Source organism: Saccopteryx bilineata, chromosome 5 (genome assembly GCF_036850765.1).
Source record: "Saccopteryx bilineata isolate mSacBil1 chromosome 5, mSacBil1_pri_phased_curated, whole genome shotgun sequence".
Lineage (NCBI taxonomy): Eukaryota > Metazoa > Chordata > Mammalia > Chiroptera > Emballonuridae > Saccopteryx > Saccopteryx bilineata.
Genome location: NC_089494.1, coordinates 202,627,726 through 202,651,332, shown reverse-complemented (window position 1 = coordinate 202,651,332; position 23,607 = coordinate 202,627,726). Strand labels below are relative to the sequence as shown.

The window sequence follows — 23,607 nt, the reverse complement described above, 5'->3', positions numbered from 1 at the left end:
ATCAATTAGAGCGAGTTGGCCCCAGGCACTGAGGATGGCTCCATGGCCTCTGCTTCAGGCTCTAAGAATAGCTCTGTTGCTGAGCAATGGAGCAATGCCCTAGATGGGCAGAACATTGCTCCCTAGTGGGCTTGCCATGTGGATCATGGTTGGGATATATGTGGGAGTCTGTCTCTGCCTCCCTTCCTCTCACTAAAAAAACAAAACAAAAAAAAGTGCAAAATAAAAACTATACAATATGGTGACTGGTCTGCATTAAGACTAGAGTCTCTGTACAACCCTGATGCCATAGAGGTCTGTAAAATATTACCCTGGTGTCATGCAGTACATAAATGTACCCAAATGGCAGTTTCTTCCATTTTCCTTCACACAGTGTTAAAAATGAGTAAAATATATTTCTCACTGCACTTCCCTTGCGCTTGGGGACTCAATGAACTCATTTTAAGTTTCCACATCTTTATAAACACATTTTGTTTTTTTCTGAAATATGTTTTTGATCAAGAACATAATTTCATGGTTGCGTATATATTTCTGAAACAAATATGCATATGGAGCAAGTGCACAGAGGAGGGTTCCGGCTCTGGTGACTCGTCCCAGGACTGGATTCTTGAGTTGAACCTCAGCCTTACCTCTAGCTCAGTGATTTCCAACTGGTGTGCCACAAGAATTTTTTTTCCTATTATTAAATCTTTTTTTATCTTATTTTTATTCATTTTTATGCAATGACATTGATAAATCAGGGTACATATGTTGCAAGAAAACATCTCCAGATTATTTTGACCTTTGATTATGCTGCATACCCCTCATTCAAAGTCAAATCGTCCTCTGTCACCTTCTATCTGGTTTTCTTTGTGCCCCTACCCTCCCCCCACTCCCTCCCTCTCCTTCCTCGCCCCCTCCCCACCCCTCCACCCCATTCCCTGTTACCATCACATTCTTTTCCATGTCTCTGAGTCTCATTTTTATGTCCCATCTATGCATGGGTTCATATAATTCTTCGTTTTTTCTGATTTACTTATTTCACTCCACATAATGTTGTCAAGGTCCATCCATGTTATTATAAATGATCCGATGTCATCATTTCTTATGGCTGAGTAGTATTCCATAGTATATATGTACCAAAGCTTTTTAATCCACTCGTCCTCTGATGGACACTTGGGCTGTTTCCAGATCTTCGCTATTGTGAACAATGCTGCTATAAACATGGGGGTGCATTTCTCCTTCTGGAACCATTCTATGGTGTCCTTGGGGTATAGAGGAGAGTTCCGGCTCTGGTGACTCATCCCAGGACTGGATTCTTGAGTCGAACCTCAGCCTTACCTCTAGGTCAGTGATTTCCAACTGGTGTGCCACAAGAATTTTTAAAACCTGCAATACCTGATGATTTAACCAAGGACACTGATCTCTTTTCCTTTAGATTGTCAAATTAAAAAATGACAATAGCCAATACAACAATAATCATCCCATGTGAATAAACCAAAACTATACCTACTTTTTTGTTCAACTGGCAAGAAATACATTTTTTGGTGTGCCACATAATTTTAGTAATTAGGTGTGCCATGATGTCACACTGGATGGCTATGGTTGTGTTGGCCGTTTTTTTATTTGACAATTGAAGGGAAAAGAGGTCAGAGTCCCTGACTAAACAGTCAGGTACTGCATGTTTTAAAAATTCTTGTGACAAACCGGTTGAAAATTGCTGACGATGATCTTAAAAGAAAGAGTGAACTCCTGTTCTCACTAGTCAGTTTCCCATTCTGTTACACTCTCTCGTTTCTGGGTTTGAGGAATTGGAAATGCAGTCGATCAGTTCAATTATATACAGAATGAAATTCAACTCTTAAATTCAGAGACTGTCATCATCTTCAAACTTTGAGCAGCATCACTTTTATATGACACTTTTGAATGTTTAGTTTATTTTTTCAGAAATATTCTCTGAATATTGAAATATATGGTCTTACTTACCCACCCTCATCCTGCACCCTAAAGTTATGAAGCAGGTAGAAGATAGCCTTGTAATAGTTAAACCAATGTTACTAACAATAATTTATATGTAAGAAATACTTATTAGACCTTTTATAAGCTGCTTTATATACATCTCATTAAATTCCAATGACAAGAAAGGTGGGCATTATCTCTATTTTATAAATAGAACCCCAGCTTATTCAAAGTGGCTAAGCTAGGACTTGAATTAAGGTCGGTATTTATTCCACCAATGCTTGTAACCAGTAATGTCTGCATTGCCTCAGATAAGAAGCTAAGACAATACTGTGCCAAATAGTACCAAGAACTATTCTTGGTAGTCTCATAATTAGTGGTATATACACAATGGAATATCACTTAGCAATAAAAAAAAAAGAATTCCCCTGGCTGGTTGGCTCAGTGGTAAAGCGTCAGCCTGGCGTGCAGGAGTCCCGGGTTTGATTCCCAGCCAGGGCACACAGGAGAAGCGCCCATCTGCTTCTCCACCCCTCCCCCTCTCCTTCCTCTCTGTCTCTCTCTTCCCTTCCCGCAGCCAAGGCTCCATTGTAGCAAAGTTGGCCCGGGCACTGAGGATGGCTCCATGGCCTCTGCCTCAGGTGCTAGAATGGCTTTGGTTGCAACAGAGCAACCAGATGGGCAGAGCATTGCCCCCTGGTGGACATGCCGGGTGGATCCCGGTCGGGCGCATGCAGGAGTCTGTCTGACTGCCTCCTGTTTCCAGCTTCAGAAAAATACAAAAAAATAAATAAATAAAAAAGAATTATATCTTGCCATTTATGACAACATGAATGGACCTATAGGGTATTTGCTAAATGAAATAAGTCAGAAAAAGATCAATACCATATGATTTCACTTATATATGGAATCTATAAAACCAAAACAAATGAATAGACAAAACAAAACAGAAACAGATATAGATATAGAGAACAAGCTGATGGCTGCCAAACAGGAGAGTGGTGGGGGGGAGATGAAATTTAAAAAAAAGTTGTTTTTTTTCTTTTTGGGGGAATGGTGGGGGAGAGGCATTGAGAAAGAGACAGAAACATCAAGCTGTTCCTGTATGTGCCCTGGGAACCGAACTGGCAACCTCTGCACTCCAGGACAATGCCCCAACCAACTGAGCAATCTGGCCAGATTTTTTTTTTTTTTTAGAGACAGAGAGAGGAAGGGAGAAAGAAGGGGGGTGGAGAGAGAGAAAAGGAGAAGGGAAGAATTTATTTGTTGTTGAACTCAGTGGTACATTCATTGCTTGCTCCTGTGTGTGCCCTGACTGGGCATCAAACCTAAACCTTGTCTCTTAACAAACTGAGTTAATCAGCCAGGGCCAAAAAAGTATTTTTTAATAAAGAAAATGATCATGGTAAACAGCTCACTGAGAGAGGGTAGGGGCAACAAAATAATAAAATAATAATAATAGAAATAAAATAATACCACCAAACATCAAGTTGTAAGTCTATAATAATCACAGCTGAAAAAAGAAATGTGTTTTCCTTCTTTTCCAAGTGAGAGGAGGGGTGATAGAGAGACAGATTCCTGCATATGCCCTGACCGGGATCCACCCAGTGACCCCTTTCTGGGGCCAAAGCTCTGCCCTTTTGGGGCCATGCTCTCAACTGAGGTATCTTTGGTGCCTGAGGCGGAGACTCCATGGAGCCAGCCTCAGTGCCTGGAGCCAATGTGCTGGAATCAATCAAGCCATGGCTGGAGGAGGAGAAGAGAGAGAAGAGGGGGAGGGGGAGGGGTGGAGAAACAGATGGTGACTTCTCTTGTTTGCCCTGACAAGGAATCGAACCCAGGATATTCACACACCACACACCAGGCCAACACTACGACTAAGCCAACAGGCCAGGGCCAAAAAATAATTTTTTTAAATAAATAAAATTACTTTTCTTAATTTTTTTTAATTGAGGTGACATTCACATAACATAAAACTATTTTTAAGTGAACTATTCAGTGCCATTTGATACTTTCACAATATTCTGCAACCACCAAGTCTATCAAGTTCCAAAATATTTCTGTCATCGCAAAGTAAAATCCTTTACCCGTTACGCAGTTTTTCCCCATTCTTTCAGACCTCCAGCCTCTGGCAAATACCAGTCTGCATTCTGTCTCTGTGGATTTACCCATTCTGAATATTTCATATAAATAGAATTGTACAACACCTTTTATTTCTGGCTTCTTTCATTTAGCATAATGTTTTCAAGATTCACCCACACTATAGCATGCATCAGTCCTTTGTTCCTTTTTATGGCCTAATAATATTCCATTGTGTGGATACACTCATCAGCTGATGAACATTTGAGCTGTTTCTACTCTTGGCAGCTCTCCTACTATAAACATGCATGTGCGTGTTTTTAATGTTTTGCTTAGAGGTTGAATTGTGGGGTCATATGATATTTTCATGTTTAACTTTTCGAAGAATAGTCAAACCATTTTCTACAGCAGGTGAAGCATTTTATATTCAGTCAGCAATGTAAACCAGATTTAGTTTCTCAACATCCTTGCTAATACTTGTTGTTTTCTTTTTTGTCAGTATAGCCTAGTATATATCAAATGGTATCACATTGTGGTTTTGATTTACATTTCCTAGTAACTACTGCTGATGTTGAGTATCTTTTCGTGTGTTCGTTGGTTCTTTGTAGCTCTTCTTTGGAGAAATGTCTATTCAATTCCTTTGCCCATTTTTTTATTGGTTTGTTTGATTTTTTGTTGTTGAGTTGTAATTTAGATATTCTGGGTACTAGATTTCATCAGTTACATGATTTGAAAATATTTTCTCCATTCTGTAGGTTGTACAGACTTTCCTGATAAAGTCCTTGGATGCACAAAAGTTTTCAATTTTGATAAAGTCCAGTTTATCTCTTTTATCAATTTATCTTTTGTTTTGGTGCTTGTACTTTCAGTGTCATATCTAATAATCCATCACCAAATCCAAGGCCATGAACTTTTTACCCCTATATCTTCTCCAAAGAATGTCATACTTTTAGCTCTTATATTTAGGCCATTGATTCATTTTGAGTAAATTTTTATATATGGTGTGAGGTAAGGATCCTGTTAACTCCTGTTTACTATCTTTTGTTTCTTTTTTAGGAACCCTTGAAAGCAAGGGACTGCATATTTTTAACCTGACTTCTCTAACCAAGTCTGAGAACATTTTATCTGCCACACTGTATTTCTATATTGGAGAGCTGAGAAACATCAGCCTGAGTTGTCCAGTGTCAAGAGGATGCTTACATCATGCTCAGAGGAAACCTATGCAAATTAATCTCTCTGCATGGATCCTCAAATCCAACAGAAACCAAAGTCAACTCCTGAGCCATCTGTCAGCCGATGTGGCAAAACCTCATCGAGAAGTCGTGTCTTGGCTGTCTAAAGACATAACTCAACTCTTGAGGAAGGCCAAGGAAAGTGAGGAGTTCCTCATAGGATTTAACATAACCTCCAAAGGACATCGGCTACCAAAGAAAATGGTATCCTTTCCTGAACCTTATATCTTGGTATATGCCAATGATGCTGCCATTTCTGAGCCAGAGAGTGTGGTATCAAGCTTAAAAGGTCACCAGAATTTTCCCACTGGAGCTGTGCCCACATTGGATAGCCATATTAGGGCTGCCCTTTCTATTGATCGGAGGAAGAAGCGTTCTACTGGGATTCTGCTACCTCTGCAGAATAATGAGCTTCCTGGAGCAGAATATCAGTATAAGGAGGATGGGGTGTGGCAGGAGAGAAAGCCGTATAAGACCCTTCAGACTCAGCCCCCTGAGAAGAGTAAGAATAAGAAGAAACAGAGGAAGGGGCCTCACCAGAATAGCCAGACACTCCAGTTTGACGAACAGACACTGAAGAAGGCAAGAAGAAAGCAATGGATTGAACCTCGGAATTGTGCCAGGCGATACCTTAAGGTGGACTTTGCGGATATTGGCTGGAGTGAATGGATTATCTCCCCCAAGTCCTTTGATGCCTATTATTGCTCGGGAGCATGCCAGTTCCCCATGCCAAAGGTAGCCGTTGTTCTTCCTGTACTTCCTATTTCCATAGAGTAGCAAGACACACTGACTAATTGTATATTTCTATTTACAGACCCACCTGGATGCTTACTTATTTCATTCTAAAGTGTAATAGGTAATATAGTTATGCTTGGTGTTTTTTTAATGGTTGTTAAAGTCATATGAAGTCAGTATTGGTACAAAGAAAGATATGAGGAAAAATGTATGTGTAAAACAAGTTTTTGTGTTGCTTCCAAACACAGTGTATATTTAGCTACATGGCCTCTTCAGCTATGTGACTCTATACCTGTCCTCAGTATGAAAATCCCAAATGGTGGGAGGCTGGGTATTCAGAGAATGAATGGATGTCATGGGAACACAGGGAAAGATAATTGGATTGATGTCCTGATGCAGAATATTTCTAAATAAATAGTCTCTTCTGAGATGACTTATCCCCAAGGGGGTCAGGATCAGGGTTGAGCCAGGTAAACTCACCTCTTGAAATCAACCAGATGTTTATTGCATTTGCTTTACCAATAAACATCAAAAAGGAATACACAATAGGATACAATGGCTCTGGAAGCTTCTCCTGACACTCATTTCAACCAATCAGAGCTTACCTGTGTCTCTTTCAAAATCCGTAGGGACTGTACATTATATCAGTACTCAGTATTCTGACAAATATATTTTTAGAAATCCCACTCCTATCTTGCATGCAAGTCCAAGTAACAGCCGTCTTCAAATTTGTAGCTAGCAGAATAAAGTGCTGCCCTCTGGCCTTCAGGTAAGCTTATTGCTGCACTTCTATTCTTTGTAACAGTCTGAATTTCTGTTACACACAAAATGGTTCTAGCAATAGAATTCATAGGAAGACTAGATGTTCTGTGATTGTTTTGCAAAACATGAAGGGTTGTATAAAAAAGGAGAAAAAAAATCCTTTGCTTCAACGAGTAACCAAGTTCTGCTTGTTGCCTGTTCATATTCCAGCCGGATAATCATTGGGATCCTAAACTTACACGCGCGTAAAGCCAAGGGCTAGCAGACTGAACAAAACCACGTCAGCCTCAGGGCCAAGAACTTGATTGAAATTCCATTTTCTTGCCAGAATATTTCTGAAGGACAAGCTTTCTACATTTGCTAAGATTTCCCAAAGATTTTTTTTGTGGGTTCCATGTTTTGTAAACCCAAACACAAAGTAAAGATTCTATACATTTATAATTATATAAAAGCTTTATCTTTCCTAGTAGTCATAAAGGGCAGGTCACTGATCAAACAAAAGTTGTTTCAAGTAGTATAGCATTTAAAAACACACAACAGAAATGACAAACGTTAACAGGCAGTGCTGAATATTTTACAGAGTGGCTTGCTTCCTGGTGTTGAGAGGCAGAAATGGATTGAAAATCTTTCTCTCAACCCAGGATGACTGATGTGCCCCTGAGTCTACCAAATAACTGCTCTTACTCTCATAAACCGTGATGTCTTTGGGTTGCCCAGAGAAGGAGTTTTCCCTTCCCTCCTGACTCTGGATTTCAGGGCCCAGGGGACCATGATAATGTGGAGATAGTCGGTTAGCTTTTCTACTCCTAACTCTGGAGCCTGCACTGGTCTCCAACCCCTAAAGCTACCCCATCTCTAGTTGGCTCTGCCTATTGGACTGTTTAAAAATTTTTCCATTGCTTCAGCAAAAGTTTACCATGGTTCTCAGTGATCTAAAGAACAAGAACTTAAAAGCTTCTGAGGGCTAAGTTAGGAAAGGCAAGGACAAGTTTAAGGAAAGAAGTATGCGGTGCAGCAGAATGATGAAATGTACATGCTTGGTCATAACAGGGCTTTTTAACCTTAATGTGCCTGCATATCGCCTGGAGATCTTGTTAATAATATGCAGGTTCTGTTGCAGTGGCTCTGGAAGTAGAGCCTATGATTCTGCATATCTAACAAGCTGATAGATGTTGCTGATGCTGAAGGTCCAAAAATTACACTTGGAGTGGTCAGTTTTAGAGCCAAATCCTTTTGGCTCAAATCTTGGTTCCCCCTCTTACCAGATATGGTTGTGGAGGGAGGTTACTCAGACTCACTGCATGTTAGCTTTCTCATCTGCGAAAAGAATACAATAATAAATGACACAAATGATAGTATCTGCATAATTAACACAGTGGGGAAAATGAGATGCTAGAGCACTTTGAACATAGTAGGCACTCCATGAATATTTGCTACGGACACTATTATTAATGGTACCACTGAGACTGAGCAGAATAGAAAATCACATGTAGGGGCTGAAGAAAGACCCCGTAGGGAAAGGGATCAAGAGAATAAAAGAGGTAAGACAAGAAAAAAGATTTGTAAATGTTCCTACTCCCCCTTTTGAACATCACAAAGCCTAAAATAGGATTCTCTCTCTGGGTTCAACAGCCCGTAAGCTCTTCCAGGAACGTTTCTTTGGAGAATAATAGAATCAGGAGAGCTTCGGTTGCAGCAACTGAACTCATCATAATATTTGTCAAAACTTGGAATGGCATCAGAACTCCAGGGAGACGTAACAGGGATAAGCGTGGAGTTTTCCCCCTGAGCTTCAGATTTCCCTCTGCCAAGTTGAGAGTGGAAGTTTGGCTGTTACATAGAGTTCTCAGTCTCTCGTCACCTAGTGCAGACCTGCTTAACTTTTAAAGCATTCTGGTGGTTCCCTTTAAGCCTTCTAGGCTTTGTGGCTTTCAAGTAGAATAGTCACCAAAAGGATGGGGATGGGAAACATAAAGCAATATGAAGGTGCTACATTAGGGGTCATGAATCAGCAGCGCTGTTATCAGCACAGTGTCCAACATGGTAACTAGAGTGAACTGTTTAAATAGAAATATAGTTCAAGCAAGAGAGGGAAATAAAGTATCTGACCAGATCAGTACAAACACATATGGAATGACTGAGGCGCCAGAGAACTTTCAGACTTTAGATATACATTTTGCCCTAGAGAACAGTTCTCCCAGGCCAGAGCCAGACTCCTCTGCTGGCCCTCCTTTTTGGCCTCCAGAACGAAAGCCTGCTCTATACGGCAGGGCTCAGCGTCTGCAAAAGTCGACAACCTGCTCTGTAATTCAGAACAGCTGTGTTCTGCCTTTCCCAAATTCCAGGCTTTGCCCTTTCACTGATTCCAATTAGATAGTTTCTGGGCTATCACACCCATGTGGGCTGGACTGGAAGAGTGGGGAGCAGAACCCCGTGGCCCGGGTCAGGAATGAAGGCTCTTAGCGGATGACATACTCTCCCCTGCTAATGCATTTGTAATCAAATTCAACTTGAGGACGTCATATGCAGCTTGGCAGGTGCAGGCCTGACCATTACGGATTTCATTCACAGGCACGGCAGTTTGGATTTTTCTGATTTCTAGCCCCTACAGCCAATATGTTCTCCCAGGGAGAGACCCCTGGAATTCTGCCATGAGATGAAAAATACCCATATAGCAAAAGCCAAGTCATATGCCTTTGCCTCTCTTCTCACCACCTTAGCAAAGATGGAAAACAGAGATTTCAAATGAAAATGATTGAACCATTGTTGCTGACAGAGATCCAAGAAAACCAACAAGGATTAGAGGAATGAAGTTATTTTTGCATGGGATGGTGCAAAAGCTAGGAATAGCAAAGACGCTGAATTAGGCAGCAAAGAATCTAAACACTTTGAACCGAGCAGTTTATATAAAAAGGAAATTTACATTTAATGAGTTCAAAATTACATACACTCGATTAATTTCCTCAGTTTTCCTATTCCAATCTCTACTCAAAATTATAAATTCTAAAAATCATAACTCTTGTTGTACTGGGTTACTGAAGCAAAAAAAAAAATCACCTAAACTGATGAAGTCATGTTTCACCCTCATTAAGAAGGGAGACAGGGGAGGGAAATAACACAGACTTGCCTTTGTGATTGATAGATTTCCCAAACTATATAAAGAGAGTCATGGGAAATATGATCAGAACTCAAAAACAAACAAAAATTATACAGACTGGCAGTGTGCTTCAAGTGAGCAAATTACTGCATGGATCTTTTGTGCATGACATAATTATTCCTGGTAGTGACAGCTTGATCAGAGGATTCCATAGTGAGAAAAAAAGGGGGAACCTCCCTGGAAAACTGAGAGGTTCCTGATAAAATACACCGATCCAGGGTGATGTGCCTGTACTGAATTCCATGAGCCCACCAGAGACTGCTCCTAGTTTCTGAATCTATCATTTGTGAGTTAGAGCTTTCAAAAAAAGGGCAGGAATTTTCCTAGGGAACACCCATGAATATTTTCCATATCTACTCCGGGTCATTTGCACAGAACCTTTTATTTTGTTGTTGGGAATTATTTCCATAGAAATTGGTAAAATGGAGGCCACGATATTTCTTATAAGTATTTCACCCACTTCAGCCTCCAACATGCCCTGTCCTAGGCACTGAGAAATAATGAAGCAGAGCAGTGTCCGTCAACCAAGGCCTCATCTACTTAAATAGATCCACTTCATATGAAATTTAAATATTATAGAAGGCATCAGAATGTTAAGAATTAAAGAATTATGTTGGAAAACCTGTTGATTATAAAAACCTCTCCTGGGGCATTATCATAATCTGTTTGGATGATTGAGGCTTAAGAATAAATCAATAGAGGAAAAGGAGGTGACCGCAAAAGTTTTCTTTGGAAATGACAATACTGATGAAAAAATAGTGGCTGTCAACCTCTATTATACCTGTTGTACCTGACGCAGGTTGTGTCAATTACACAGGCTTTATTACTATTGGAGAGCACGTGTCATGCTAAATGGAATAACAAATTTCCTTAGGCTTGAAATAGCTTTCTTCGCAAAACTAATTAATTGAAAGTTATCATTTTCTTTTAACACATACTTAAAATATCTAGAAAGAGAGAGTAAAAAACATTAGCCCATCAAGACTAACTTTTTAAATAATTTATGCCTATTCACAGTAAAGTTGAAGTCTAACATGTGGGCAATTATTTTCATTAAAATTAAAAGATCAGATGAGAAAATCAGATGTGTTCTTTCTCTGACCAAAAGAATCCTTTAAAAAAGAATAGTATGCTTTCTTTCTATATTATCTGCTTCTCCTCTGACTTATATGTACCCTTAACCTTTTAACTTTTTCTAGTTTCCCATACTTGGAGTTTTAGAAGCATGAAATTAAAATACCAATTCATTGGGGCAGAAGTGCCTCTGGACCATGAGAAACATGGCTCAAAATTCTGACATTAAAAAGCCAGAGTTTTGGCCTAAATCCTACTCCTGAATTCACATGTCATCACTGGCAAGTTACCAAATTTCTGTTTCAAAAAATGCTTAAAACAATATTGGGTTCATCTGCATAAAAAAGGCACTAGGAAGAACTAACATTGAAAACTGGCATTTTTCATGAAGTTCTTACCTAAACACCCAGGGCTTGGAAAAGTGACTGTCCTTTAGTGCTAAGCAGAGCTGTATAGCACTGTCTAAATAAAACCACATGTTCCACACAGATGTTAATGGTCTCATTTGGCATTTTCTCAGGAACAGATTTTACCCACGCTTCTTTGGTCAAACTTCTGACATCCATGACCTAGATCAGTGGTCCCCAACCCCTGGGCCGCGGACCGGTACTAGTCTGTGGGCCATTTGGTACCGGTCCGCAGAGAAAAAATAAGTAACTTACATTATTTCCGTTTTCTTTATATTTAAGTCTGAACGATGTTTTATTTTTTAAAAATGACCAGATTCCCTCTGTTACATCCATCTAAGACTCACTCTTGACGCTTGTCTCGATCACGTGGTACATTTATCCGTCCCACCCTAAAGGCTGGTCCGTGAAAATATTTTCTAACATTAAACCGGTCCATGGCCCAAAAAAGGTTGGGGACCACTGCCCTGGAGTATTCCCAGAGGATCTGGCCCACTCTTAGAACACTATTACCTCTACCACATTGAAGTTTGAACCCGTGGAGCAACAGTGACCCCCAGTGGCCAATGGTGTGGTCTTCTTAACCCCAGTTTCTGTGTCTAAGAAGAGGTAAATAATTACACAGCAGAGTGATCTCCATCCAGTTCATCCTGGTGGCAACTATTAATAAGTAAATCAATGTCCCTTGACATGGTTGTTTTATTTTAACAAAGTATAAATATCACTATAACAATGACAATAATGTCATTATTAAATAGGATGCTTGTTACGGTTCTTTATGATTAGCATAGGATTTAAAACCAGTTGTTTTTGTTGCAATTCCATTATTGAAAACATACTAGGATATATCAATCCCACTTGGGAAATAAGTTTTTTTTTTAATCAACGGGTTCTTGTTTAGATAACTGGGTTCAAATCCTCAGTCTACCACTTACTAGCTATTTAACTTTAGACATATCACTTAAGCTTTACGAGTCCATTTCTTTACCTGTAAAACTGAACAAATGGCAGTTTTGTTGTGCCTGACACACAGGCACTTAATAAATGATAACCATTTAGGTGATGGTGGTGTAGAAGATTGGCTGACTTTGTAATGATGCCAGGGCTTTATTAAATTGTTCAAAGGAATTCATAATATATGCATTTTTGGTGATGAGGGGTGAAGAGTGGAAAAGCAGTTTCATTTAACTTATCTGTTCTTCTCCCATTTCTTTTCTAGTCTTTGAAGCCATCAAACCACGCAACTATCCAGAGTATAGTGAGAGCTGTGGGGGTCGTTCCTGGAATTCCTGAGCCTTGCTGTGTGCCAGAGAAGATGACCTCGCTCAGTATTCTGTTCTTTGATGAAAATAAGAATGTAGTACTTAAAGTATATCCTAACATGACAGTAGAGTCTTGTGCTTGCAGATAACCTGGCCAAAAACAAACAAATAAACAAAAACTCATTTGAAAGCTTAAATTCAATCTTTTATGGACCTTTCCTTTTGCACTGCCAACGCATTTCATTCCAAAAGATTTTTTAATAGTTGAAAGAGAATGAACAAATATACTGACAATTTTCACCAAGAACTGGACTGTATTTCTTTCTGAATGTAACTAAAAGCAAGAATTTAGTAAATATGGACATCTGTTTCTTTTTTATTTTTTAATTACAGGCGAAAAATAATAATTGCAACCGTTTTTAGAACTGTTAGAGAGCACAGTGATTTATTTTTGTAACGGACTTTTAAAATAGATTGGAAAAACAATAATAGTTTATCTTTTATCTCTACTCATAGAGAATAGAATAATTGTATATTCTGAAGTAGGCTTATTCCCTGAGGTTCCCGAGCAACTCAGTAAGTGCTAAATAATTCAGTCCACTTTGATGTTTATCTTAAAAATTTTGGAGACTCTTGTTTACCTGTGTTATTCTGCACACAGCATTGTGTGAATAGTTGAGTGGAGAGTGTGTGCTGAGAGTTAGTGTATATGAATGCGTGTACACTGCCAGGTGCCTGTGCCCTCTTTAGGAAGGTTAGTTTAACTTAGTTTTATAATTAAGTCTACACAGGATTCTTTGTGGGGTTTTTGTTTGTTTGTTTGTTTGTTTGTTTTTAATGTCATGTTCTGGCAAGCACCATTCAATTATGAGAACTTTACCAAAAAATGACCGAGTGGTCCAAGAGCATGTGCTGAGACTTACCACTTGGCACAGCCATTTTAATTGGAAATGTAGTTGTTTTCATTGCTTTGCCTCCCTGAGAAGGAAACTAGCAAACCAATTTTCAAAAACCTGGATGCACTTCTGCTATACCTCTTTCTAAAAGTACTTTCATTTGTTCTTTAAATTGAATTCAAGAATTCTTTCTGAAACCATTTAATTTTTAGTTCTCTTGATATGCTTTTACTTCTTGTGAAGTAATCAATAGATACTGAGGCTCAAAACCTGATAGAATATTGGTGATTTCTTGAAAAGACCAATTTAATTACAACCACATGTTCATTATCATTCTTCGGCCATATTCAGGTCCAGGGAATTTTTCACATAGACCAAGATTTTTGACTCAGCCATAGATGTTATTCTTTAGCAAACTTCATTAAAAATTATCCACCAAGAAAGGAGTCAACTATAGACTTTTTCTGTTTTTCCCTCCATTTCTACTTGTCATAAATATTTCCTTTTATTCTTTTCCCCTGGAATATTGTCTCAAAGATCTTTCACTCATTATATTGATATTTACGTGTGTGAAAACACTCAGAAATGTTTTCAGACCATGGATTGTTGCTGTAATATCTGTGGTTAAATTAATCCTCATCTTAGTGCAATCTTACCTGATTAGAAAAAAATTAGGCCATTTCAGAGGCAGTGAAGTAAAGACATAGGGTTTTGTGTTGTCTCTGCTTATAGTTATCTATGTGGTTCATCATTTAATAAATATTTATTGAGCATGTGTTTTGTGAAAGACACTGTGATAGCCATGTGTCTTTAGTGTCCTAAAATGAAGAGGCTGTCTAGCTGAGCTGGAAAGCCCTTTTGGCACTGAAAATCTGGGTTTAAAAATTTTATACACATCTTTCTTGAATGGATGACAGTGAGATCTTAAAACAATGAAGTATCTCTGCTCATAAGCCAAATGCAAAAACATTGTACTCTTCAGTGTTTGTGAGTGAAATTCTCTGTTTGAGTAATGCTTCTGGACTATTGGAAACCCATGAAAAGAGAAGGTCTTTGATAATTTGGAGTACACAAAGGTTGATGTGCATGTGTGTTAACTCTGTGAATGAGACACACCGCTTCTAAATTATAAATTAAGTTCTGGTGCTTGAGTTACTATCTTTCTTACAGTTTTATTGTTCTGGTAGCATAAAGTTAACAATTCTAAATGAGATCCATGATAAAATTACTTTAAAAAAATTTTATCAAAAATTTGAAAGCAAAATTATATAATAGTAGCAAGCCAGCATATGGCCAACATATCCTGGTTGTACTGTTTTTCAATAAAGAAAACATCTTTTTTATTGGTAAATTTTATAAAGCTTTTAAAAGTTTTTTTTTCTAGAGGTATTACAACTAAACTTCTAGCAATTCCCACTATTACCTCTCAGTCTTCTATCCAGATGTCTTTTGTTACCTTTATTAATTGGAACTGATGCCTACTTTTTACAAATTAAATTCTAAAATGGCCAAAAATTATCTAAATAATAATAGTTATTTTGGGGTGGCCTTGTGACCATCATTTCACTACCGCATTGAGGACATATTGTAGTATAAACAGGAAAAAATTTTACTTCCAAAGAATAAAGGAAGATTACTTTTCAGTAGTGGGGATCGAAATAAATGAGTTAATATTTTAATTAATAAAACTGTACTTGAAATGGCAGGAAAATTAAGTGACTTTCACAATTTGTTAGGTCCTACTGTCTGTGTAATTACTACATAGACTTTTTATAAATCTTCTGATATAGGAGTGGTAGTGGTGAGGAGAGAAATTGCATTTGTAATGTCATTTCCTAAGTCATGCTGCTTCATCTTGGTCTCCGTCTTCCCTGCCCCTCCCAGTACTCCCCATCTCTGTCTGTCTCTGGTCTCTCTTCCTCTCTCTCTTTCCCTCTCTCTCCCTCTCCCAACCCCTACCCCATCCCTACCTTTAAATGTGCAGCACACAGGCACCAACACAGTCATTTTAAAAAAGAATTTTTTTTTTCAATAACTATTCTCTCGAATTCAAATTCAGGGGTTGCCAATGTCAATATAGTATTTTCAAAATATTTTATTGTAACCTGTGTAAATACATAATATTCAATTTACAGGATTTGGGGCTGTAGCATTGAAACTGGAAGATTGGATTCCCCAGATCTCAGGACAACAATATTTCAGATACTTTTTTACATTCACCTAGCTATCTATTAACTGACAATCATTTATTCATTAAGATAAGATTTTTACCTTAATACTTCTGAAAAAATCTCTTGTTGCCCATTTAATATTTTCATAGACAATCATATGTGTATAATATTATTATCAGTCTGATATAAATATTTTTATATAATTACATTATTCAGTTTAGTCTTTCTGCTTTCACTTTTTTCTGTGCTACCAGTAACTAATGTCTGAATGTTGACTTCTTGTTGAATCAAAGTTGGGTTACAGGATAGATATGCATACCTGTTGTTTAAGATAAAATATGAGATTACATAAGAAATATTGGATAAGTCTGACTTCTCTGTATAGCATTTTCCCCTAGAGAATTGTATTTTGATGTAGTTTATAGTTGATTAAATGAGCCCCCTTTTCTAAGAACCATGCCTTCCTCTCAGCTTTCCACCTAGTTTCTGTAAATGTTTTAGTTGAGAATTTAATACTTGTACAGTCAATGGCAATTTAAAAAATATATATTGTATATGTATATGGAAAAACTTTAAATATGCTTTTAATTTATTCAATGATTGTTGCTTTTCTATAATGGTAATAATTTTCACTTTTAGGTGATGAGAGAAAACTCTTTTTGCTATAGTTATTACATGCAAAATGAAATTTGGTTCTTTAGTCAAATCCACTAAAGGGGCGTATTGCAGTGAAACTGTGAAGGATGCTTCACTACTGATGTGTAAGCTTGGCTGCATTTGTATTCTTTTCCTCCAGTAATGGGGAGCCTTTCATTATACAGTATGAAAATAAAAGATTGCTTAATTGAACATTTCCCCAGTGTTGAACATTTTTAAATTCATATGGTATCATGAAGGAAGCACCATAATCTCCTCTCATCATCACATGATTAACACTGTGGAATGATAATGAAATACATACATAAGGGGAAAATTCTTATGTCTTCCAAACTTGAGAAACCCAACTTTCATCACTGCATCATCATCGTCATCATCATTATTATTATGGTATATCTTGTTTAACTACAAACTCCACATTTCTTACTGGGAGATATGTTTGGTTTTTTAGATGCCTGATTCACTATTTTAAATATAACCATTTTATCAGTCATTGTTACCATTTTAGAATAAGCACCTAAATTTAAATTTAATTAATATAACCATTAAGATATATTTGCCTTTTTTTCTTTTTTAAGCCTATGGCTTTTACTTTTAAAAAATGATCCACACACAAATAGCCTCAGCAATCTTGGAAAAGAAGAATAAAGTGGGAGGTATCACACTCCCTGATATCAAGTTATACTACAAGGCCATTGTACTCAAAATAGCCTGGTACTGGCATAAGAACAGGCATATAGATCAATGGAACAGAACAGAGAACCCAGAAATAAACCCACAGCTTTATGGACAACCGATATTTGACAAAAGAAGTAAGAGCATACAATGGAGTAAAGACAGTCTCTTTAACAAATGGTGTTGGGAAAATTGGAAAGCTACCTGCATAAAAATGAAACTAGACCACCAACTTACACCATGCACAAAAATAAACTCAAAATGGATAAAAGACTTAAATGTAAGTCGTGAAACTATAAGCATCTTAGAAGAAAACATAGGCAGTAAGCTCTCCGACATCTATCGCAACAATATATTTGTTGATTTATCTCCACAGGCAAGGGAAATAAAAGACAGGATAAACAAATGGGACTATACCAAACTAAAAATCTTTTGCACAGCTAAAGACAATAAGAACAGAATAAAAAGACAAACCACACAATGGGAGAACATATTCGACAATACATCTGATAAGGGGTTAATAACCAAAATTTATAAAGAACTTGTAAAACTCAACAGCAGGAAGACAAATAATCCAATAAAAAAATGGACACAAGAAATGAATAGACATTTCTCCAAAGCGGACATACAGATGGCCAATAGACAGATGAAAAAGTGTTCAACATCATTAATCATTAGAGAAATGCAAATTAAAACCACAATGCGATACCACCTCACACCAGTCAGAATGGCACTCATTAACAAAACACACGATAGGTGCTGGCGAGGATGTGGAGAAAGGGGAACCCTCCTGCACTGCTGGTGGGAATGCAGACTGGTGCAGCCACTATGGAAAACAGTATGGAGATTCCTCAAAAAATTAGAAATGGAACTGCCCTTTGACCCAGCCCTCCCACCTATAGGAATATATCTTAAAGACACCATATCACCGACTGAACAAAAGAAATACACCCCCAGCATTATGGCAGCATTATAGCGAAGATCTGGAAACAGCCCAGTATCTGTCAGTGGAGGAGTGGATTAAAAAGCAGTGGCACATATATACAATAGAATACTATGGGGCCATGAAAAAGAAGGAAAGATTACATTTTGCAACAATATGGATGGACCTAGAAACTATTATGTTGAGTGAAATAAGCCAGGCAGAGAAAGAAAAATATCATATGACCTCACTCATTTGAGGAATCCAAGGAACAATGTGAACTGAGGAATGGAATTAAACCTGAAGGGAAAGGGGGAGGGAGCTGTTGGGAGGGGAGTAAGGGAGATGTTGAGGGGAATACGGGGGAGAGGGGATGCTTTGGGGGAGACACTAGAATCTATGTAAACAATTAATTGATTAATTAAAAATTAAAAATATATAAAAAAATGATCCAAGGTTAAGAAATAAAATATGCTTTTATATTATTTTCACTCTTTAACCTGTTATATTTATTTGTACTGTCATATTTCACCCTTTGAGTAGTGAGTTTTTTCATGCTCGCTGACCCCCCAGGAGTGAATTTTTTTTCAAAAAATGAAATTAGTTTTAGTTACAGTTTTATTAACTTAAAATTATGTTTGTTTGATAACCAATTTATGGAAATAAAAGGAACATACATTTGCCTTTTTTTAATGTTGCCTTACACATGTACAATTGTACTCTGGATGGTCAGGATGCACGAGGACGTACATGAACGTTCGCACATGATCGTTCTCAGTACTCCAAGGGTTAATTCACCTTGCATTTGGAACTACAAGGCTTTTAAAGATCATCATGTTCTTTAACCTCTTCATGCCTCACTTACCTTACCCTTGAAATGGGGCAATCAACTTCTTGATTTCTAGGTTTGTTACAAGGTTTAATGGTTTAATAAAGTAATACATGTAAATTACTTTGCCAAGTTCCTGAAACAAAATAACGACTTCATTACTATAAATTACTATTATTGTCTAATCTAGTCTTCCTGTTTACTATAAATTATTATTGTCTAATCTAGACTTCCTATTTTCCAAATAAGGAAATGTAGACATGCTGTGGTTTATTTCTGTTTAGCTGTCTACTCATCATGTCCTCCTCTGAAAACTGGCTCCAACAGGGATGGGTTCCTTCACGCAGAACAAAGATGAGCATCTGACAGAAGATGGACAATGTCGGTAAAGCTGGGAGTTTATTCTGTTTTCCACCACGCATATAAAAAAAGTTTAAAACTTAGTGTTTAGAGAGAGAGAAGAATGAATCAGACATCAACAGAGCATTGAGTCCTGCAGAGCAAGGAGAGCTGCCTTGAATACTGGTGATGCTCCAGTCTCTGTTCCTGTCTTTTGTAAGAGAATGAAGAGCCATGTGCAGAGGGAGAGATAGAACGTCTTCCACCACTCTCCCCTTTTAGCAAGTTGGGTAGAAGTTGAGCCCCATTTATGGAAAGGTAAGGAATGGAGTAAATGTGATTCCCCTAACATAAATTGTGATATAAACTGTCTCCTATCACTTTTAAAATTATAATGAAATTTGTTATGAATCTAAAAGAAGCAAACATGATATATAGTAATCATTTCAGGTAGTTGTTGGAATTTGTTTTTTTTTTAAGAATTTCCCTGCCCTGTTTACTATCTATGCCTGTTTTTTCCAGGCCCACCAGAGGATGTAGAAAGAAAAATCACCTTTGATATCTCTTAAGTCCAAGGTCATCGTTATCTGTGTATTTGAGCTGTAGCCTGTAGGTAGAGAGAAGGCTACTCTGTAAGACAATTAGAGGTTGCTAATTGTCTTAGCAATTAACAAGGTTAAACTACGCAGCACACCCCTCCCCCCACCCTCAACATTGTCAATTCTAGTTCTCGACAACTTGGTTTTCATTTTGTCCTCATTTCCTTCCAGGGCATTGAAATACTGCCCTGAAGGCAACAAGAAATTCAGTTCCAAAAAAAGTTCAGTCCAAGAATATCAGGTGTTTTCTTCTACATTTCCTTCATCCCAGCTCCATACTCAATCTCTCTCTCTCTCTCTCTCTCTCTCTCTCTCTCACACACACACACACACACACACACACACACACATTGGCTCCTTTGCCATGTCCTGGAACAGGGAGAGATGTAGGATTATAGCCCAACCCCTTGACTCAAAATATTAGCCAACTGCATTTTCAAACTCAAAACACAGGCAAATTGCCATCAGGTTACAGTCAAAACCAGCCCCCACCTCATGGGGGCTCAGGCCAGATGTGAATGTAGCAGTCCAGAGGTGAGGCAATTATGTGCAAGAACCATGTGACAGACTTTTCCCAAACTGGACTTATTTAAGAGAAACATCTTGGTGTTTATAGGGCTTGAGCCCTGCATTCTGGAGCTTTTCCATCACTATAAACACTGATATACATACACATGGACATGCGAGAACTTTTAAAATTGGGCCCAGCATATGTAATTTCATTAAGTCATCTTATTTGTTAGAAAGGGGAGACATTAATGGCTCAATATCAGAATTTTGGCAGTTGAAACAGTCACATAGACAAATGTTGTATGAAAGCTGGAGTCCATACTCTGGTGTCAATAACGCATACTGGGAAACTCAGAGCCGTTAGTGATGTTTGAGTGATTTTATAATGCAGAGGTAGATGTGCATCAAGAAATAGCTGAGCAGTTTGGAGTTGTGTTTTCTACTTCCTTTGATCTGAAGCTCACTTTGTAACACGTCCAAGGGATAGCAAATGTTACAAAGAGAAGTTTCAGGTTTGATGAGCATTTTGAAGTAATAGTTACCTCTTATGTCATCAGTTAAGTACTTTCATTTCCTCTAGCACAGTGTTATAGAAGTTGTTTTAAAATTTTACCCTACTCCCAAATAATACAGAATTGAGATTTAGAATTTACTATAAAGATGAGATATTTCTGTCTTACAGCAGGCAGCATCCTTTGCTGCATTCTGCTTTGAACTACCTATTAGACACAAGAAAATTATCCCATTCTTTGAGAACAAGGGGGAAATCACCCAAACATAAGTAAATTGATTTGAATTAAAATGTAGTATTTTCTTTATATTTAAAATATCTTAAATAATCTTGGACTCTGTTATTATTTTTGCTTGGGTCTCTTACAGCTTTCTGGAATAAAATACAAATTTGTGAGAAGGCCCAATAGCTTTGAGAGTGGTAATCAGGCACATATCGATGACGCTCTACAAGTCTAAATGAAGATACAACAAAAAGATAAAATAAGTAGAAAATAAAACAATTGAATACTTGTTAAAAGGATTTTTTAAAAGTTCATTGAATTTATGTGAAAAATGACAAAGCTGAGCCCTAGACACTTATAACTGATAAAACAAATAATTAGATTGATTATAAAGACACTCAAAAAAGAAAAGAAAAAGACTCTCAAAACAGAAAAGTGGTTTGTTTTGAACCACTGGGAATTTGAAGAGTGTTGTTGTGACCACCACTAGAAACAAGAGGTCCCAAATAGTAATGTATTCACGAATCAACATAAAAAGTAGTAGATAAAAGTGTGGGGGGAACCCTATCAAAGGTGCACAAACCCATAGCCACTAGCCATATGTGGCTATTTAACTTGAAACTAATTAAAATTCAATAAAATAAAAAAATTCCATTCCTCAGTCCATAAAACCATATTTCAAGTGCCCAATAGCCACCCATGGCTAGTGGCTACCTTGTTGAACAACACAGATATAGGACATTTCCATCATCACAGAAATTTCTCTTGGACAAAGTTGACATAAGGGATAAAGAGGAAATAGTTTCACTGTTACTGAGGAAAAAGGCTGTTTAATGTGCCTCATCTGAACAGGGTAGAGTATCAATAGAGCAATCTTTGGCCAATGCGCAGGCACTGGAAAGCAATAAATAAAGATGCAGCACCTTCCTGGCTGACTACAATCAAAAAACTATTACAGATATAACTTGTAACCTGTACTTATTTAAGATTATATGTTAATCACTCTCTCACTAAAAGCTGTCTCAGGTCATTTCTCCTGACACTGGGTCTGTTTTTTACTCACCTGCTATTTATAATACTGATATTAATTACCGAACTTAGCTGTGTTACTCTACCCAGCAATATATTACATGCGCAGAAAGCTCCCCAAACCTTTCCTTTGACTCTAAACAACTTTGCATGATAAGATTAAATTGTCCACAACTCTTCCTAATCCAAGATAGATAGATAGATACAGACTAATAGAGTCAAATACTGATAAATCACTTTACCCTAATTTTCATCAACAGTTACTTAAATTCCTATTTGAAAGTAACTATTCATTAACTTTTCTACCAGTCAATGATTTGACAAATGCATAGTTGCAATCATGTAAAATATTACATAAATATCACATTCTTTAAATTATATATTTACATCTTATAAAAAGATAAAATGTTTCTCCAAACTTCTCATCAGTCCTTTTCAGATAGAGTGCTATCAAAATAAGTAATAAACATTTAAAAGATAATTATGTCGGAAAGGGAGCTATTTTCAAGGCTAACATAGAAAGTTGCAGGCATAAACTAGACAAAAGCAGTCCATCTCAGACTCTCCGATTGCCTTACCCTGTGACGCTGGGTGCTTGCCCAGAGAAGCCACAGGTTCAGAAAAGAACCCTTCATTCTCCATAACCAGAGAATATTATTTGCTTTTGGTTTCTGAAGGACTTATGTGCCTCTAAAACCCTTAAATTTTTAAATTTCTAAGGTACAAGAGTCTGTGTCCACTGACTGGAAGTGTTAAGTATTTCGGAACTAAGAATGGGATTATGTGTGTGAAATATATTTTACTTCAGTTTTCAAAATGTGTATGTAGCTCTAGGATTTTTTTTCTCAGTATCCCATCTACAGAGATAAATGGATAAATGAAAATGAGTACTGACTTATTTATTCATGCTTAAAAACCAGTTTTGAGTAAACATTTAATAACTGAAGTGAGATTTTTGAAATAGAAACTGTGAGCAGTGATAATTACTCAAGATGATAATAACATGTGGACATATAAATTGTTAAGGTTATTCATCAATTCAGATTCAGAATAAATAGACCTAGGAGTAGGCTCGGTGAATAAGAGACGTCTCAAGACTAGAGAGTAAACAGTTTGAAGCACTGGCTTTGAAATTCTTCCGTGGCTCAGAAGAAATGGTCATGATTCTCTTTGTCACAGTTTCTCTCTCACTGCATTCAGGGAAAGCTTTCCTCATTCCATTATCTTCCTCATGTGCGGTGTGGAGACAGAGATGCCTGTGTACACACACGCACACATACACACAGTTACGGAAAGTGTTTCTCCACATATTCCCCCCACCCAACAAATCTATATTAAGCTGCCTCCAGCCTCTCTGATGCACCTGCATTTTGATTTTCTGGCTAGAAAAGAGAGAGTGGAAACTTTTGGAAGCTATCAAACTCCTCTTAAATCAGCCAGGTAAATGAGTTACACATGGCTTTTAGTGTTCATGGGAACTCCCAAATAATATGGTGAGGAATAAATGCAATCCACAGTACTGCATGGAAACCTACCAACAGCTCATAGTTTATTCCAGTGTTGTGAATCTTGTGGTTGTGGAAATACTTTGTGCAGCATA

At 37.6% G+C, this 23,607-nt stretch overlaps 1 protein-coding gene across 1 annotated transcript in view; it reads left to right on the top strand.

The window, feature by feature from the left end:
* BMP3 (bone morphogenetic protein 3) overlaps window positions 1-16,562 on the top strand; it is a 30,048-nt gene extending 13,486 nt beyond the window's left edge. Inside the window, exons 2-3 of the mRNA XM_066280354.1 lie at window positions 5,074-5,984; window positions 12,604-16,562. Of these exons, the coding sequence (XP_066136451.1) occupies window positions 5,074-5,984; window positions 12,604-12,795 (1,103 nt within the window). The 3' untranslated portion in view covers window positions 12,796-16,562. The remainder of the gene's footprint in view (window positions 1-5,073; window positions 5,985-12,603) is intronic.
* Window positions 16,563-23,607: the final 7,045 nt, after the last annotated feature.